Consider the following 20,412-nt stretch of genomic DNA (forward strand, 5'->3'; position numbering starts at 1 on the left):
AAATTCAATATATTCTGAAACAAATAAAGCAATCTAAGATCAGTGATTGATGTGCAAAACCATAAATATTAAACCTATGAAAATTTAAATAATGCTTTATAGCGGGTACTGAACAGTGAATTATTAATTTAATTTTGTTATAAAGCTTTATTTAACTTTACACTGTATATATATATATATATATATATATATATTTTCTCCATCTCAGTGTGTGTCAGTTAGAGCGTCAATTCATAAAGAAATTTAATCCCAAAGATCCCGGATAATGGAATATCTTAGTTATTGGAATAATTTTGTATGACGAAATTCTTTTATGAAGCGAGTGACAGTGATATGATTTTGCCGTATTGAGGGATCTCCATGAGAGCTTCACCTTTTAGACGCGGTTCTCACTGAGCTGTGTTTATCGTTATTAGTAATGTAAAAGCTAACGTCTAATTGCACACTGTGAAACTGAGAAGAGCTATAGTATTTTCGTGGAAAGTTCCAGAAATGTAAAATATTTCTTTCAGTAAAATTAATTTTATGAAACTATCATCCGTTTTGTGTGCAATTAATCCCTTACGAGCCTGCGCGTACGCAGCAGTATTTAAAACAAATATTGTGTAGCAAATAAAAATTTTTGGGTCCGAATAGGACGTATACTAAGCTCTACGTAGTTTAGATAAGTATGCTGTTTCATTAATAAAGTTCCAATATATATCATTTTGCAATATCCAGGAGACTGTAGTTTAAAGGTTTGAACTTCCGTTAAAAATCAACGATGGGTATAACATTTTTTTCTGCAATTCTCTCCATCATCCCAATACAAGCAATAATATTTCCGGAAAAGTAACTCTTGCAAAATTATAAAAATTTTTAAAAATATTTTAAACATAAATATACAATTTGTAAAAGAAATAGATTTCTTTGTATCTTTTTTAGGAAATTTTGTTAGAACGTAAAATACTTTGCCATATGCGTCTATAACTTTTGAGTATAAATACAGACATCTGTTGCAGAAAATGAATTATTTTTATTGGCTTCTTATCCGAAGTAGTCATACAGCTGTATACTCTAAAAGATCGTTTGAAATATAATAGTTAAAAGCTCAAATGCATCATCGTCACTTTCTGACAAAGTACTAAAGAAAGACTGAAATGCAGATGAAAATTCGAGGCAGATTCGCATGTTATCTTTGTAACATGATACTAACTTTTAGCTATTCATAGAAGATTTAAACCTTCAGACTCTAAAAATGATAGATACCCATATTTAGAAATTTTTCTGAATATTTAACACACATCTCTACATATAATAAAAGGAAGAGTCTGTCTGTGTGTGTCTTTCGTTCGTGATACGCGTAAGCTTATAGACACAGGATATGAAATTTGGTACATAGGTGTATCTAGAGAAGAGTCAGTGCATCTCGAAGAAATATTTTCAAAATTCGAATCAGATTTTTTTTATTTTATATTTTTTTATGAAATCGCATCAAATCGATAATTATCTTTAATTATATCAACAACAATGGCACGCAGTCATTGTTGCTGATATCCCTGTTGCCACTCGGAAAAATGAGGGCGAAAATTAGCGTTTTAAGAGTTTTAATTAATATCTCTGATTTTAGCTACTCTTTATTTTTGGAAAAAAGTGGACGTTGACCTTTTCCAGGACCCAGAAAAAATTGTAGAAAGTTTGGTGACGATAGTTTAGTAGTGACTGAGTTATTAGCGAACAAACACACAGACTTCCTTTATACCATTTGAGTTCTTAGGATTTTACAACGGGAAGTTGGTTAATTTATTTCTTAGGATAATTAATATTTGTCTTAAGGAATATTGTTTATTTTATTGTAATATTTCTTACATATAATGCATTTTATTAAAATTTGTTTTACAAAGTTGTTTCTGCAGAGTAAAATTCTGTGCAGTTTTTTAATTTAATGCTTGGTGTTTAATGCTTGGCTCTTTAGGCATTTTCCCGGTACATTAAAAAGTCAGACGAAGGCGCGTATCGACTAGTATTACATAAAATAACAAAGAAGCTAAAGTATAAAGTACGGCATATTTAACCATGCTAAAAATTGCTCCGCTAAAAACAGTTTTGCAAATAAAAGAATACATGACTGCAAAAACGCATATGACTTTTCATTATTATCTCTAAACTCTTAACACTCTTCATATCCACTTCAAGAATCCATTCTAAACTTACAACTCTGTACATAATATCTCCCGCATTAACTATCATTAATCATATAAAACTGATTCCTTTCTTTAATTTGCGCCTTTTAAAAAATCCTTTTAATTATCGAAATGTACGTTATAATACCATAAATCTAAAATATAGTGTGAAATTCGGGCAGAGATCAATTTCTTTATGTCTGGTCTTATTTCACTTAGTTTTAACCGTAAATTAGGATCCACTTTTAATTTTCTGTATTTATTTTACAAATATCACATATATGAAATTCGTTGTTCACACAAATATGTTGTGCAAAAAGGCAATAAAAATGTATTTGAAATGCCTTTAAATTCTTTTTTTTTCGGTTTAGCTAAAAGTTAAAAAGTTTAGCTAAAGTTTAGCTAAAGTTAAAAAGTGTGTTGCTTTTAAAATATTCAGTTAGGGTTCGATCACAGGAAATTTCTATCAATTGTTCTTTTTCTTTATGAGACAAAATTTCAGGTGCATTTGAACAAAATTTATTGCTAATCCAATTTCCTTTTCCATGATCCTTGGAAAAATACATGTTCAAACGCTATATCATTGAAAAACAATGATTTTTAATGTTGGATGCTAATTCTTCATTTAGTTTGAACTTATTTTTGGTTAGAAAATTTTCTAAAATTAGTAAAAGCTTAAAATATTATTGTCAAATTTTTTGATTATTATTAAAAAACTCGAATTATAATTCAAGTTTTTTTTATCATCGCATCTATTTTATCCCTAATGGGAAACCAATTAACACTTTATCCTTCGAAGTTCAGAAAGACGATTTAAAACTTGTCCCTGGATAACCACCTAACTTCGGAATGTAGTTTCATGTTCACCGCCCATCTCGTGGCATAAAATCGTAAATATGCTTTAATTCTAAGTTAGGATTTAATAAAATTATCAATTTTCACAACTTGATTCAAAACGATTTTCAAGTTTTCGGGGACTGTTTCGGCTACTAAAGCATCACGACGAATGGAGCAGTGAGTAAATTTAGTTTGAGGTGCGACTTTTTTTATTTCAGAAATAACACCGGAATGTATTCCTGTTAATGTTTGAGCTCCATCACTGCATACGGCAATGCACTTATTCTAAGGAATATCATTACCAGACATAAAATTGTCAATTAATTGGAAAATTTCATTTGCAGTTGTTCTGTCATGAAGGTATTCACAAAATGAATATTTTTCGGTAATTTGCTTATCTTCTTCTAAACGTATGTAAACTAATAATTTAGAAAAGTTAGTTATATCAGTACTTTCATCAACTGCAATGCGCAAAATACTTACTGTGTTTTATTTTTTGAATAAGTGTCTACTTTATGGAATTTGCCATTTTATGAATTCGTCAAATTACTGTATCATTTGATAACGGAATATTATTAAGTTCATTTGCCGCTTTTACATTGAATAATGTTAAAAGGATAGTTTTAGATTCTGGTAATATATCGTTTTCTCCAATAATGTGAGCCTGCCCAGTCTTTGCAATTCTTAGGCTTACAAGGTAACTAGTTTCCAAAGGTTTTTCACTTGAAGTAAAGAAACCTTTCATTACTTGTTTACTTTTTTGAAGTCGAAAATTTCCTCTCAAAATATTCTTCAGATTTATCCTTTAAATCGGCTTCAAGATGTCTTATAAGAAAAACAATTTTTCTAATTACTTAATTTACTAATTACTTTAATTTTACTAAAAAGACAGTATTCTTTGTGCTAGTAGTTTGTCCTACATCTATAACCTGTAATTCATCACTTTTCCGCTTAGCCAATCCTAGCCATCTTTCCATATTGAAAAATCTAGGTTTGTTTTATTTTTTTTTGGCAAATATCTAAATGCGCAATATATTACGATATCTTTAAAAACAAACGACGATATTCTCAAATCGCGTAGAAAATAAGGAATAGAAAGCAAGAATACAAAATACCCGCTGTTTCAGAGACAGCAAATCGACGTAAAGAAATGATTCGAATTGAAAACAGAGCAAAATGAGCTCAGATATGGTGGCCATATAAGTGCAGACATAGTAATAAATCGATAAACTCTAAAAAACTTGATGCTATTATCTTCTTATAGGAACTAAATAAGAACTAAATAGGAATAAATAAATAACTAATAATAAAGAAATAAAAACGGATTATTAAAATTTATGAGCGGCTATTGACCTTGAACAAAGCATCTCATATAAATTTACGAGTGTTAAAGGAAAAACGTAAACAGGATGTTGGGGTACTTTTTTTTGTTGGGGTTTTTGAATTTAATAGTTTAAAAATAATTTGTTTCTTTGCGTACCATCTATCTTTCTTTACCACCAGTGGTGCGCATACCATCGATTGAGAATCGCCGCTTTATAGGATAATCCTGAGGTTAGTTTGATTATAAATCATTGGTTAAAAAGCTCAAGAAATTCAAACGGCAAACGCACATAATTATGGACTGAAAAAGGTCAATTTTAATTTTTAAAAATGAATGAAATATTTATGTGTGTTTTAAACTTATATAAAAACACAATTTTTGAGGTTTTAAAGAAACAAAACTGAGGGTACAAAGAAATGTATGGCAGTATATAACACTATCGGAAATTCTGATGATATCCTGTTTTAAAATATTTTGTGATTTTGATCCTGAATTTTTTTGTGGCGTAAGTGCAAAGAAAGAATTTTAATAAAAAATAAAAAGATTTAAAATAATTCTGTAGATTATTTTGTTAAGAAAACGGAGCGTCTGACGAATTATGACAAAACTGAGAAAGATAAAAAATTGTATGGCAATATGGCAACACTTTACTAGGAATTCTAAAAATTTGCTGCTGATAAAAATTTTGTGACTTTACTGTTGAGTTTTACGTGACGTAACGTAAAATTTTTTATTTTATCCTTTGATGAAATTTGATTATTATTTGGAAATTCGTAATGATGGCATTCTCCTCAAATAATATATAAAAGCAAGTCCTCGCAATGTGAAAACCGTAAATGCGAATGTGTTGTTATTGCGCGAAATAATACATCATTAATTTATCTGAAGGGTTATAAATCCTAAATTAAAGGCTAAAATTATTTCTTCAGATTCAATAAATTTCTTATTTGTCAATAAAAGGAGATTTAAAAATTACAAATCTAAACAATTCAAAAATTTATTTTGCTTTTTATAACAATATATATAATTCATATTAAAAGACAGTTATTTTGGAACATATTCAATCGATAATTTTTATGAATATTCGAAGCTTTGTTGAAATTACTGAAGTAAGTTTCAAACACAGTTATGTCATGGACCAGGCAAGAAAACATTTTATAAAGCTTAAATTTTTTATTTTCAATACTTTAATACGTTTTTAATTTCTTGAAATTTTAAATAAAAAATTTCACTTTGGGATATTAAACCGCTATCACAAGTTGATTACTTTTACATTATGCAATTAATGCAAAATTTTCGAGCATGCCTTTTGGAATTTATTAATCCATAATTTATTTTGCAATTTATTAAATACACAGCTTTTTGTTCACTTTTTCTGTCTTACTGGAAATGGAAAATTTTGATACGTATTTCTTTTCTACTTTTAGAACAAAATTTTGATCAGACACCAAATATAAGTCAGAGTACATGTATTTTGCATTCTGACTGCTCCCCAGACAATTGACTTCAAATATGAAATATTTGATAACTTTGTAACCTTGACAACCATTCAGAAGAGATTTATGCTATCTGAATTCAGTAAACAGTATTGATTACCAGTGTGCTGAAGGTACTAAAGCGTCATATCGGAAAAAAATTTTAAATATCGAATAAGTCTTAAACATTTTAAAATCCGTTCTATTTTACGTATTCAAAAGTCTTAAATAATTTTTTACTTATTTTTAATTTATATTATGCTAAAAATCTGGAAGAAAATAAAAATATTTTATGCGTATTTCGCGTAAAACTTTAACAACATATTTTCGGTATTTTCGGTAGGTGTTACAATAAATATATGTATCCTAAAATTTGGATAGTATCTATGCATATTTTCGTCTGTTGATGTTCATTATAATACCATTATAGTTTAATGATATATTAATAAAGAATTACGGCGATCCCCGTGACTGTTTCCGTTTCGCAAATTATAGCACGTTTAGCTGAACCACGGTAATTGAAAAATCGTTATTTCGAGGTCCGAAGAAATCATAGTTGAAGTTTCATGTTTTTCGTTCCGTAAAAACCTAATGATCTTCACCGTGATATTCGACTTAATATGTGATGGTTGACAGTTTGTCACAATCTAAATGTGGTCGATATGAGTCTCATTCCTTTTCCTAGTCATACTTTAAATAAGGAAGAATATGAAGTATAGCTACATTCTTTAAATGTGGTCGATTGAGTCTCATTTCCTTCAACAGTCGTCCTTTAAGTGAGGAAGAATATGAGGAATAGCTGCATTCTTTCGTACGTTATTTCTCGGTGTAACTGGCATCTCATCTAGCTGGCAATTACAAGACTCGTGATGCGTACTCCGACGAGGCTAAAACTCTTTTTACATTTCATGCTCTGAGAACTCTAAATTAACATTGCCACAAATAGGTAGATTAAGGAGGAACATAAGGACCTAAGGAGGATTTAAGAAATTAATGTTTTGTTGGCATAAGTGTATTAATTTAAATAGAAACTATGCTGAAAATCTGATTTGTAATATTGATGAAAATAGACGAAATAAAACAACTATTCCCAAATTCTTAGAATTTTGAAGATGAAACTGAAAACATTTCCCTTATACGTTTTCTTTTTACTTCTGTTGGAATGTTGCTCATTAAAGGCACTAATTTCTGCAATATTTAGAGTTATGAAATCCCTAGTAGTACACTTGCTCAGAATAATTTAATTATGAATGAAAGATAATTCCCTTTTTATTTTGAAATATGCCGATTTCTTTCATAAATTCATCTTCGCAGATTTGAAACACGCCGCATTAAAAATGGTAGGTGGTTGAATTTAAATTAAAGATATGCTCAGTTTAGTTAATGGTTAATGCAACAGATGGTATTAAAAATTGTAATTACAAGTTAATGGAATTTTCATGCTTTACTTTTTTAGGTTTCTGTTAACAAGATGTCCCCATTTAATGTCTTTTTTGTCCTTGGGATGCATATGCATGTTTTCCTCCGAATTTTACTTTAAATTAACATTATTTCTGAAATGAATGTGGAATGCTTAGTATGCAGAATAATGTTTTTTAAAGTGCAGACTAATGCTTTTATTATCTACATGAAATAAACAAACTGAAGTTATATAAATTTTCTAAACTTGGGTGTTTAAACAGTTTCTAAAATATTTCATTTAACAACCATGTTTTTCACAGAATTTTATTTGATTTTTCCCGTTCTATTCTCATGCTTATAGGATAGCCGGCTGCCAGTATTTGCTTCTGAGTTCGAATCTCGGAGAAGATTGATGTTTACAAATGTATAATATCCTTGCGGGGTGTTCGCCCAAAGCACTACAGCAAAAACATCCCACACGAAAACGTCGTGGAGAAGACAACGCAAGACGAAAACGCCATCGCACATAACAAATGGGAGAAAAGAACGCAAGGGAAAAATATCGCAGTTCTAAACATCGTGGTGTAAATCATCACCATCGAAAATAAAGTGGTTCAAACACATCCCATCTTTAAAACATCGTCGTAAGAAAATACCACGATAAAAATAAAGCATCTACAAATCATCGCATTATGATTACATTGCAGCCATGCATTTATTACGCTTTAAATATTATAAAGGTAAATTCGTATAATGATTTGCAGTTAAATAAACTTATGAAGTTAAATAAAAAATTTTCAGAATATTGCATAATATTTTCTAAAGTAGGATAAAAACAATTCCTGTATGGAAAAGTTAGTTAAAACTTCGCTAAAACGACCACCCCTGTTCTAAATAACTTATTCTTCTATTTATATATCCGTCTTAGAGATGAGATCCAATATCACTGTTTTCAAATGTTCAGAGCACATCTAAGCATTCTAAGGGATTTCGTCTGAGGTAGGTGACTGCCACAAATTAGCCCACCAAATGTTATTAACTATTAAACTTTTCGAATAAAATATATCGAAAAAATGAAATAACCTTTCTAAAGTGCTTATAAGAAATATCTAAATGCAATGCAAAATACAGAACCGTTTTTAAGGCGGCCCTTCACAGTTCCATGCCTTTTTAATCTTTTGTGAATTTATAATCTTAGAAAGGCAATGTTTAATATACATGTGTGATATATTCCCTACGTTGTATTACGTGCTGTGTTTATTTATGCTTTTAGAAACACTGGTTGTTTTGGGGAGATAGTTACCGAGCGAGTTCACTGTAATTGTATATTATATTTGAAGAAATTCTGCCTTTAAATTTTCTGACTATAATTTTGAATTCGAGTTCTTCCAATTGACAGATGTAAAAATGAACTAGTTACTGTTAATACTAGTTTCCGAGCGGTAAAATTACTGAAAACTGATGGTTTGACCCTGAGAAAGCGCTCCAAAAACGCATCCCTTCCATTAGGCAGATAACTGCGATGTGCTTTGCCATAATTTAATAAATCCAAATCCCCTACTGAAATATTATGTAGCCTTTTCCTGAAATGCTTCGACTTAACTATTGAACTTACATTCAATCGACTGAATGAAGGCTGGACATGAAACTTTTAATTGAACTTTAAGAATGTGAATAAAAAAACAAAATTTAATTTTTATTATAAGCATATCAGATTAGCTATTTAAAAGAAAATAATTTTACAGTTTGGTAGTAAATTAAACAATTTTGATATGGGTAGCCTCATGGAGTTACACATCTTCCCCTTTCTAATATTTTTAAAATATATTGTTCATGAAAAACTACCGATAAAATTTTATAAAAAATATTAATTAAATAAGGACCTTTAAAATAACAAAAATAATTTTTCATAACAGAAATTTAAAATTCTGTTAAGGGCAAAATAGCATTACTATTTTACTCATTTTAATTAATTCTAATTAAAGCAAATATAGGTATCTGATTCAGTCATTAGACTCGATTCATTAAGAGCAGTTTCATTAAGAGCAGAGAGTCATTAAGAGCAGGTTCGCTGAAATTGTTCCATGAAAAGGACATGAAACTCTGTCTCGGAGCTTTCGCCATTGCTACCCAATGTAGATAAAGTAGACTTCCTTACTCAACAAGCACAGGAGAAGATATACAAACCATCGCCTGATTAGGAGTGGTCCATTGCGCAACCCATCGAGAGGATGATAAGTAGGAATCCTGTTCGTGCAAAATATACCCCAAGAGCAGAGACTGTCAAAGTTCAAATCATAGCCAGTAAAAAAACATTTTCCGAAAGGAAGTATGAGTTTAAATAAGTGAGGATTCCAGTTTTTCTTAAAAACTAATAAAGCATTTTTGGAAAAACTGAAATTATTGGAAGTAAAGCAATCAAGAGAATATTGCAAATGCCTCTTCGTTTAAAAAATGTTAAAAATCAGCTGCTAAAATAATGCATATCGGAAACTGAATATATGTGTATATAAATATATATCAAACTTTATTTGGTGAGACAGGAACGTTTTAGGGAACTAAATTCTAAAATTTTAACAAATTTCTTAGGAAGGGTTGCCATAGCAGATCAAAAACTACATTTAGTAAAAGAAAATTAGTATCTAATTACTTTACAATAATCTGTTTCCATATATATAAATTTATATATCTATTTATATATTCTATACATATTTGAGAAAAATTGAGAGCTTAAGGCTAAAAAATGTTCTTAGTACGATCTTAAATTTTTTCCTAGGAATTTAATATCTTTCTTTTAAGAGAATATAATAAAACAATTAATTATAAAGTGGATATTTCTATACTTATGTGCACAGCGACTTTTTACGCTTCTTTTAAGACCAAAACATTAGAGTTTATCCTCTGATTCTTATGACTTTATATATTAATATGTATTTCTTCCTTCTTGTGCAAATTAAATTCGCTTGTGGGTGTGGTTCACTATATCTTGGCAGCTGCCAATGCTAAGTTGCTAAATTTTGCCTCGCCCTGTTCACTTAAATTATTCGATGCTCTTTCGTAATAATAATTGATATGTAATTAAGTTACGCTACAAAAATACGTACTTAGATCATATTTATTAAATTATGCTGATTATTATGTAATAATATGTAATTCCTGCCACATATTTTGCTTGATTTAACTAACCACAGTTATACTTATCAAGAAGTGTCATAATTCTGTAATTTTAACTACATGGGTATGTTTGAAAAGAGATTAAAAACGAAAGCAATATCATTATCCAACAATATTCGATCTCGCACTAAGGATATTTTACTAAGTCATTTTAGATTACAAAAATTGTATTTCTTCTTAAAAAACGAGGATTTTTCCACATTTTTATTCCATGCAACACAGAATACTTTGCACTAAGTTCTGAAAGTCAACTGAATGCTTGACCAGTGACCTCAAACTCTATACAAAGACTGCAACTGAATAGTAAGTTACTAATAAGTGAAAACTTTGGAACTTCGTGCTGGCATTACTGGGTTAAAAATGACTAAATGTAAGTGACATTCTAATAGGAAAACATATTAGTGCAAGATAGATGAAGAATTTTATCTTTGGTAAGTGCCGTTTAGTTTTCAAAAGCAATCGTATTTACATTGAAAATATATCACTAAGGAATGTACTACTGTCTAGGGAGTAGAGAGGACCATCCATGACCTACCGTTGGAATACTGAAGAACACATCGGTACCATAACCGAAGGAGGTGTTTTGCGCACGAACTAATAGATTTCTAATATTCTTTGTGAAATTGAATCTTTGAGAGCGGTTGTTTATATTTTATTTCGCATTTCTTTCATAATTTCCAATGTGTATTTGTATTCCTTTCAAATTCATTCAACCAAATATCGAAGTCTTTATAATTTCTAATTACTGATTTTTAATTTAATTTCAATTATTTTGTAGAAAACTATTTCAACTATTTCACTGAAAAATATTTTGAACCATTTTCATTTAAGCACCGCAAAGGTCAAATGATATGACAGAAAATATTACTAAAATTCAAGTGAACTGTTTTGGAAGGCCTTCCTCAGTTGTGATATTAATTAGGCGCTTACGAATTATGCGAACCGATGACAGTGCTAGGGGTAATCTATCCAGCATGGCATACATTGCCTCAAGAGCAGAGGTTTTGCAGACCATACTCCCACTCGTTCCTTGAATCTGACTTGTGAGTCGAAAATCCATTGGAGTGGTTTCGTGGTGGGAGATAGTGAAAAGCAACTTCTACCTATAGCCGTTACTACTAGACCGTTACTATAAATTCATAAAAGTTACTGTTACTCGTCATAACGATTTTAGCACTAACTTATAAAAGTTATATATATTTATTTTGAGTAAAATGAAGTTATTCACAAATTTTACATTAATATATATTTAATAATCTCTGCTGAGAAATTAAATTATATAATCTGATACTGCAATACAGAATGAAACATTTCCTCTAAGTTTTAAACAATGGTCTGAGGTATAAAGGTGAATGAAAATCATACCACATTTCCTTTCCTCTTCGTTGAAGATAATCTGGTGGATAAGCATGTCCACTGTGAACGCAAGAGCAAGTTGACACAGGAACACATGTCCCATGAGCATTTAGTGTTTCTCCTGGTGGACACATACATCCTTCTACGCAACTATCTCTGCAGTTAGCATAGCTATTCGCTATTTCACTGCAGCTATAAGAACAGGGATTCGCACATGAGAGATACATTTGGCCCATTGGACAAGATATTCCTGAAAACGAAATGACCAAATATGAATCATGGAATACATATAGCCATGCACTTATAGAATACAGAAAACTGATGCAAAATTAGTAGGGCGGGAGATACAGATCAATCTTTGGAAAGATTAGATGTATAATATCTACTCAAGTTTCATTCTTTTTATTAGATATTTGTATTTAAGAACAAACACATTGTAATTCTGAGAGAAATAGTAATAAAATATAATCCTAAATTGTTACAAATCTATAAACTAAACTGTTTAAACAAAAGTGACTTGTAAAATAAAAATATTTCAAACTCATTTCCTTTCGCTGCAATTTGCCTAATAAACCTACGGAAACTATAGGGCTGCTGAATGTCCTCGTAACTGAGAAACAACAGCTGAAGAAAAATGGTCGACTCGAATTTTCTCCACTTTATATCTGCTTAGCATGTTTCGCTTCATGAAAAGTATGCAAAGGAAGGCTGACTTGAACAACAGTTTCCAATAATATGGAAAAAATAAATGCTGTGTGATGATAACAAAACCAGTTATGCTCGCAAATGATGCTGGCAACGGACTTGAAATACCTATTTTAAAGTAACGGTAATTAGGTTTGGAGCATCACCTTCCGGATACTATCACAGCTCAAGAATCACGAAGTACCTTTATGTTGGCCGAATTATAGATTTTCTTTTTATTAGCTCATATTGCTGACATTAATAGTCAAGTTAATATTTATAGTACTTACGTATTATTCAATGAACCACTAAACTGCCGCTAAGCCGGGCCGTTTAGGCCCAATTATTGATAAGCTTACGTAACAACACACTCATAACATCTTCACTTTTGTTTGATGTACCCTCGATTGAATCTCAAAAACCCAGGTTTCATTTTTATCATTAAGGATGTAAATTTACTGTTATTGTTGCAGTTTTGTTGCATTTTGGTAAAAGAAAATATTGCAGTTTGGAACCTGCCTTCTGCAGAACAGCAAGCAGTGAATTAATTTCAAAGTTATGGGAACCTACCACCAAATAAGTGTGTAGTAAAGGATACGATATGGTCAGCTGAATATAATAGAGAAACACATAATAAACTGCAATTTCACTTACGTGTGACATATTTTGATTAGAATATCAATTTCACTTACGTGTACATTGATATTCTAATCAAAATATGTCATAAATTATACCTTAAAATAATATAAAACTGGGACAATCATCGGCGGAAAATTTGTACTCATAGCATTTTAACATAGCTTCTGGTAAAACCATAGAGCCTAACAAAATATGAGCGACCGAAATCCTTTTTAAAGCTCAAAACGAAACGAGTCGAATGCTGTTGTTTATGAAACAAAGAAACATCAGATTCTTCTGAATTCTTCCAGATTCTGCTCTCAACTCAACTCAACTCATGAGCAACTGATGCAACTTTGGAAGGATTTTCGCCAATTTTCAAGGTTCGATAGCAGGTAACACTCAGTCGACGCAAATATCGTAAGTATCAGATTTAATATATATGTGTTCTTCTGCAGTTATTAAAAATTGTTGTTCAATACCAGGGATGAAACAGAGAGATAGAAAATGTTTAAATAAATGTGGACTGTTAGTATTTATAATACAAACAATTTTGAATATTTACACATTTATGCTCCTAAGCTTAGTTTTATCCTTTGGAAAACAGTTTAGATATTACAAGATAGAGTAATGTTTACTAATTATTTAAACATTTTTCTCTGTCTTATTGTCTCTCCGTTTTGGTTATACTTGTTTATAAAGGGAGTAATATAAGTAATATGATTTTAAAATAAAATGGCAACAACGTTTAAAATGTTATCACTATCACTAATATTAATTTGTGTTTAGTATGCTTTGACAATGCACTTGCTTCATGAACGCTTGGCCTATTATCCATATTTTTTATGGAAAATATTATGGAAGTTTTTGTGGAGAGTTTTTTTATGTGAATACTCAACGTGCACTTCGAGAAAAAGATTGCGAAGCACTTGTATTCGCAAAAGGTCACTGTATGGTATGATTTGTGGCATAGTGTCACTGTAATTACTATGTGTAATTACTTTGTAGCTATATGGTGTGGATTGTGATGTAATCGAACTACATTTTAGTGACTGATGACGAAGCTGATTCATGATAACAAATTCTTTGAGCCCAAAAGTAGAGGTCATTGATTTCGAGGGCGTATGATTCCAACGAGATGCTAGCCAGTATCGATGTATTGAAAATATAGTTGGCAAAAATGATAATTTCATGAAATGCAAATGTAACTTGGTGTTCCACGAGTACCGAATTAACTTCTTTAGATTACTTTTTGGGAGGTTATTTGAAATCAAAAGTCTACGTGAATAAACCACGAACCCTTAAAGCATTTAGAATAAATATCGAACTCTGTATTTCTGACATTAGGCTCAAGTTATTGCATGGAGTCCTCGAAAACTGAATTCATTGATTTCACTTACATGTACATTGATATTCTAATCAAAATATGTCATAAATTATACCTTAAAATAATATAAACATTTTGGTTGTATGTAAAATGGTTTTTATTTTATTTTATTTTAAAGTCATATCATCGTTATTGGAAGACCTTTACTATAAAGATTCGAGAATATGTAAATAATCGGTTAAATATAAATGCGTTGGAAAGATATGCGAAGCAAATTTCATTTCATTTATTGCTCTCTAAAGATGATGTTTAGAGCTTTATAACGACTGGCTTTGTATCTGCTACGAAGGATATTCAGATAATTTAACTCAATTGCTCTAGGAATTATCAAGCCACACATGAATCAGTCCACGATTAAAAGGGGATTACTATATTTAAAGGTAAGAGGAAAAAGCCTTTAAAAGAACAGTTAATTAATTTACTAGTTTGATACTATAAATTAAGATTTATCTTAGAAGTGTATAGGTAATCTGATTGGAGTTGCAATAGTTTATTTTCATATTAGTTTGTAAACAGAAGTGAGATTTATAGTAAATTAAACTAATTTATTCCACTATTTTATTCTTCACATTCAATGTTTATGGTGTCTACAGCGATTACTGAAATATGTAGTGAAGAAATAAAGAGGTTGGAGCGATTTATAAGTTAGCAGCATTTTTTTAGTTATTTTTTATTTTCTCAATTACATAATTTTTTTTTCTCCTCGAAATCTCTCATTGGTTTCAAGCTAAATTATACTATATTTTTGATATCTCGAGAAAATTGCTTGAATTCAGAAAACTAATTATTAGTGATTTTACATCTGCAAATTAGATAGTTTGTAGGAAATAAAAACATGCGAAGATTCTATATTGTTTTGTTACAAAAAATGCACATTTTTCTGAAACCAGTAGCCAAATTACATCGTAATGTTTATAAATATCATGCACTACAAGACTAGTGCTTTTAGAAAGAAAGAAATCTTTGTTTATTAGGGAGCATTTCCTGTTATTAGTGCTTGTCAAGACAAATACAATTAAATTCAAATATACCGAAAAACTTGCTTAGAAATTCTTCTCTACAAACCTTCTCTTCCTTTTAGCAGAACACATAAGTAATGTTTCTTCCCTTTTTCCTAGAGTGTGTTATCATGTAAACATGTTATCTCAACGGTTTGTATTTATACCAAGAAATTTATTTGATATTTTTGTCGGATATCGTTCTTAGAAAAACACATCAGTAATATTTTAACCTCGTTTTTCCAGAGACCGTTATCAGCAGTTTTTCAAACTCCATCTAGTGGTATCACAATTAGATATATGGATAGAATCTGGTTATAAGATTATTCATATAATCCAGTGGCCGAGTACGCACTGTTCTTTTGAAGTAGATTTGAATCTTGATGGATATACATTTAAAAGGCTGTTTGGATATACATTTTCATGATATTTATCAAGTTTTAAGAAAAACTGAGCTCACTTTCTTTACAACGTCCTCCTACTCTTACAAGGCATCCTTCTCTTAGGTAAATAACGTTCAATGTGTTTTATGTTAAATTTTTGTACTAACGAATATATCAAATAGAAATTCGAATTTGTGAGTCTAATATTATCGGCTTTATTTATTTGCTTTGCCGAAAATGTAACATTTTCAGCTCTACTGTCGCACGGCAATGAATGTAAATAACTTACCCCATTCTACAACATTTAAGGAACTAATATATTGAATTAAATAACAATATGATGGCAATTGAATGCTGCTGAAAAAGGTACGGAAAATACTTCAATTGTGAAAGTCAAGAAGAATATGCGGAAATTTCGGAATAAACCATGCGAAGACTTTATAAACTATGAGTCACAACCGCAAATTTGATCGTAAAGTCAATGTCAGAATCATGGAAATTTAATTAAATACGTGTATTTAAAAGTTATAAGATATTTCTCTCGGCTTCTTAGCATGCTTTCGTTGTGTAATGTTGAGCACACTCGGCGCGTATTCGAGAGGTCCGAGGTTCGAGTCCAGGTGAGGGCACTGCTTATTTTTCACGTCTCTCAGCATCAAAAAACCTAATATCTCTACAGTGGCGCTCGGACTAAAAAGGTGGTGGATGATGATTCTCCAACACCAGGATGTGGCGATTGGGACCCCTAATCTCCAGTCGCCATTTAAAAGGGGGGAGTATATACGGTATGTCTCCCGCCTTCTTAGCAAGCCTTCGTGGTGTAATGGTAAGAACACTCGGCTTGTATTCGAGAGGTCCGAGGTTCGAGTCCCGGTGAGAGTATTGCTCATTTTTCCTGTTTCTCAGCATAAAAACAACCTTATGTCCCTATAAAGTATTGCATTAATGGGACTTTTAAACAAATAACATTAATTGACACTAATGAGATTAATCACTTGTCATATAAAATGAATTTGTAAAATTGTCGAGTAACTCAAACTATAAACTTGAGTTTTCACAAAAATCTGACTGAATTCTGGATGTTCTATCATTCAGCAACGTATACTTATGTGACACATTTTCAGCTTTAGCGCCTATTAAATTCAAATGTGGTTCAACGCTGAAAAATGCTGAAGATACTTTACGTCCAGCAGTGTCAAGCGCTTCACCAAGATTGAATTTGTTATGCATCGGAAAACAAGCACATCTGTCTCATTAAAATGTTATTTTCTCTCATTAATTTTAGTATACTTGAAACAAATCCCAAAACTACTTCTTTTCATACCTACATTGTTTACCAAAGAAATAAACTATTTATGGGAAAATATTTATTTCATATGTTTAATCTATATTTCATATGAAAGGTAGCGAAAAAAAGGGGTCGTGAATGAAAAACATTTTATGAATCGCTACCTAAAAGATTACCCGAAAATCCATTTCTGTACCCTGAAACTTGTGGGAATATAGAAGTTAGAGCGGATCAATGGTAACAGACTATTTTAAGACTTCCAATTCAATGATAATCAGTTTCGGCTTGTTTCTCAGCATTTTGACTATACATTTATGATAAATAAATCTAAAGAAATCATTCAAATATAAAAAACACTTGTTAATAAATTAAATAAAGAATATTTAGTGTACTTATGCGATTTGTACTATTTGATTTAAACCAGTATATATGAAAAAGGCGCATGGAATACTGGCATTTCGTAATTAGAAATTAAAAGATAGCAATTACGGCAAGGATGCTTGCTTGTCTTTAGCAGTGATGGATTGCTGTTTAAAGCAGAACTCCTTGTCCCATTATAAGGAAGCATGCAGATGCAAATGAGAGCTTATGTTATGATCTCAGTTAACATTCCTGCTATGCTGCTTTTAGACTCATGATTTTGACAGAGTAACATAGTAAGAATCTGTAGGCTTCATTTCAAAATTTACATACATGTAAATACATTAACTAAAACTCAGAAGTGTGTGGAAACATTAAATAAAACTCAAAGTCGACTAAACTGTTAGGATTTCGTTTCTGTATAAAATATATTGGCAAAGAACTTGCATTTCATTTTAATTCAATACCTTGATAAAATCTGTTTGTGTTCCGAATATGTGTAGTTACGTTTTTAGTTCGTATAATGAAATTATAATTCATAATGGTATAACTTGTTTCTTAAATTAGTGATAGATATAGGATTTTCGTGCAAAGCTGTCTGATAATTTAAGACTTCCGAAATTTAAATGAGTAAATATTATAATATTAGAAGTGATGAGTTTTCCTATTTCGGAAGCAAATATGTTTGCTCAAATGATTTTTGAATTTATGCGATTTTTTATTTGAAGCACATTTTCAAAGGAAAGAGAACTGTTTATTTGAACACGCTAAAGCGCACGAGGGTTGTCTGCCTAATGGAAAGATGACTTCATGGAAGGCATTCAAAGGAACATAGCTCCTATTTACATTTTACAAACGGTGTTCGTTAAGAATTTCACTAAGACTGAATTATCAGATCTGAGCAATCTTGTCCATTCGGTCTCAATATACCAGAAGGAAGTAAAAAACACAGGATCAATCTGTGTGATAATATTTGTAAGCATTTGTGAGCAATAAACCTTGAAAATAAAAGTATTATGTAACGATAGCAGATTAACTGCACATAAAAATCATAAAGGAAATATAATTTGCTACTTGACATAAAATATTCCGTCATTATAAGATACGAAAAGTCGAAACTGTGGTTCAGATATTTAGAGTTGCTATGAATAACGTAAAAGTAATCAAAATATTTTAATTGCTATGAACTCACATCAAAAGATAACATAATGAGTTTCATTATAGCTGAAGAAAACTTCCTTTGAAATATGATAGAGAGTACAACAGCATTCAGCTTTTTGTAAGCCAAAACTTTTGCTTAAGAATGAAAAATGCTGTGTTAGGCGATATAAATACGAAAAAAGGAAGGAAAAAATAAGAGGAAAAACGTATTTTATGCGAAAAATCTCTAAATAGGAACTCATAAGAGTTCTTATCTCAAAATAAGAAAATTGAAGTTGTGCAGCTATTCATATTTCTAAATGAAACCTACTTATGACATTAATTAAAAAAACTGTTGCATGATTTTTTTCTTCTAATGGGAAAGTAGGCTCTTGCTATTCATAGAAACGCATATGTTCTCTTTTTATGTAAATTAAAGGCAAATAAAATTGATATTTGAAAATGACTTAAAAGACAGATCTATCTCGAAGATTTTATTCTGGCATAATGAAGAATAGAGTCAAAAATACAAAACTTTTGCTGATGACATCTATCCTAAATTTGATTTTTCACGCTCTGCTTATCTTTGTAAGGTTAAAGCAAATCTATAAAGGATGTTTGTCGTATATAGTAATTATAGACCTTCATATTACGAGGTAAGGTGTTAAAACCAAGTCTAGGCTAAAAGTGTAACTGGAGTAGGGAGTCCAAGATTATCTTTGCCCACGCTTGGATCAACCTGATTATTCTTCCTATTTCAAAGCTAGCCTTTTGTTAGCATTTTCTATTTCGTCAGTATTTTCTATTCTAAGACGTTCCCTACGCTGGCAATAATTTCCTGCCGGTGACCATGTTAAGGTAGCAGTGCCTGATGTCTTAACGCTAAAGCATCAAGGGTGGACACCTTTACTCAGAGGAAATTCGCTCACTGTAATAAAAGTGGAAGAAACTGGAAGATTCATTTAAAACTCGCAGATTAAGTTTCATTCTAAGTTGTCATTTCCTTTTTCAGAAAGAGCGAATGAGTTCGTACAACAATATAATTAATCAAAATTTGATGATTTAAAATTAGGATGTGAGACATGACTACGAATTTGAGTTTATTTTGAATGTTTGGCAAGAACAACAATAAAGATACTGTTAGCAGTTCCTTCCTCACCAAAGCATTCCTAATCTCTCATCAAAAGGTTTAAATCATAATACTCTCTGAATACTGAATACAGAATTCTGCCTACTCCAGTTTATTCCCTACGATATTCAAACAATCGGGCTTTACAGATTACACTTGAATATAAACCTATTCTGTAAAGCAGAGATATTCTATATTAGCAAAATGTCTTTAGCAGGAATATAATGTTTAATAATTTACGCACGAATATGGGATTTGGAAGCTGGAGGAAACTGCCGTATCTAAAGATAAGAATTTTAATATAATACAGATATTTTCCTTAGAAATTTAAAGAAATATTTCGAACTTCGTGTAAATATTATTCACGAAGTTAATTTATTTAAGTACATGATTAGGCAAATATACATACTTGATTTCCTTTCAGCTATCTTTAATTTACGCGAAATTTATTTTAACAAAAGTCTTCTCTTCAATTATTTCGAAGGTTAATGATCATGATCTACTTTGAAACAGATCACATGAAGCAGAAAAAGTTATATCACAGTTATCACCAGTTGGACATCGGTTAAAGAATTAATATCGTTAAGTGTTGGAGAAACGATATGAGAGATTATTGAAGATTTCAGTTTAAGGTATACACAGTTTCTGACTTTCTGATCTCTGTAGAAAACGCGGAATTAATTCATTAACTTGAGG

The 20,412-nt window shown here is 30.8% G+C and overlaps 1 protein-coding gene across 3 annotated transcripts in view; it reads right to left on the minus strand.

Annotated features, from left to right (window-relative positions):
• LOC118189478 (hemocytin-like) overlaps positions 1–20,412 on the minus strand; it is a 728,690-nt gene that overhangs the window by 434,017 nt on the left and 274,261 nt on the right. For all 3 annotated transcript variants that reach the window (XM_085820839.1, XM_085820840.1, XM_085820838.1), the window contains exon 31: positions 11,739–11,979. In XM_085820839.1, coding sequence (XP_085676965.1) covers positions 11,739–11,979 — 241 coding nt within the window. The remainder of the gene's footprint in view (positions 1–11,738; positions 11,980–20,412) is intronic.

Source organism: Stegodyphus dumicola, chromosome 7, assembly GCF_044657685.1.
Source record: "Stegodyphus dumicola isolate Sdum_Otavi_A_Nest chromosome 7, ASM4465768v1".
NCBI classification, from domain to species: domain Eukaryota; kingdom Metazoa; phylum Arthropoda; class Arachnida; order Araneae; family Eresidae; genus Stegodyphus; species Stegodyphus dumicola.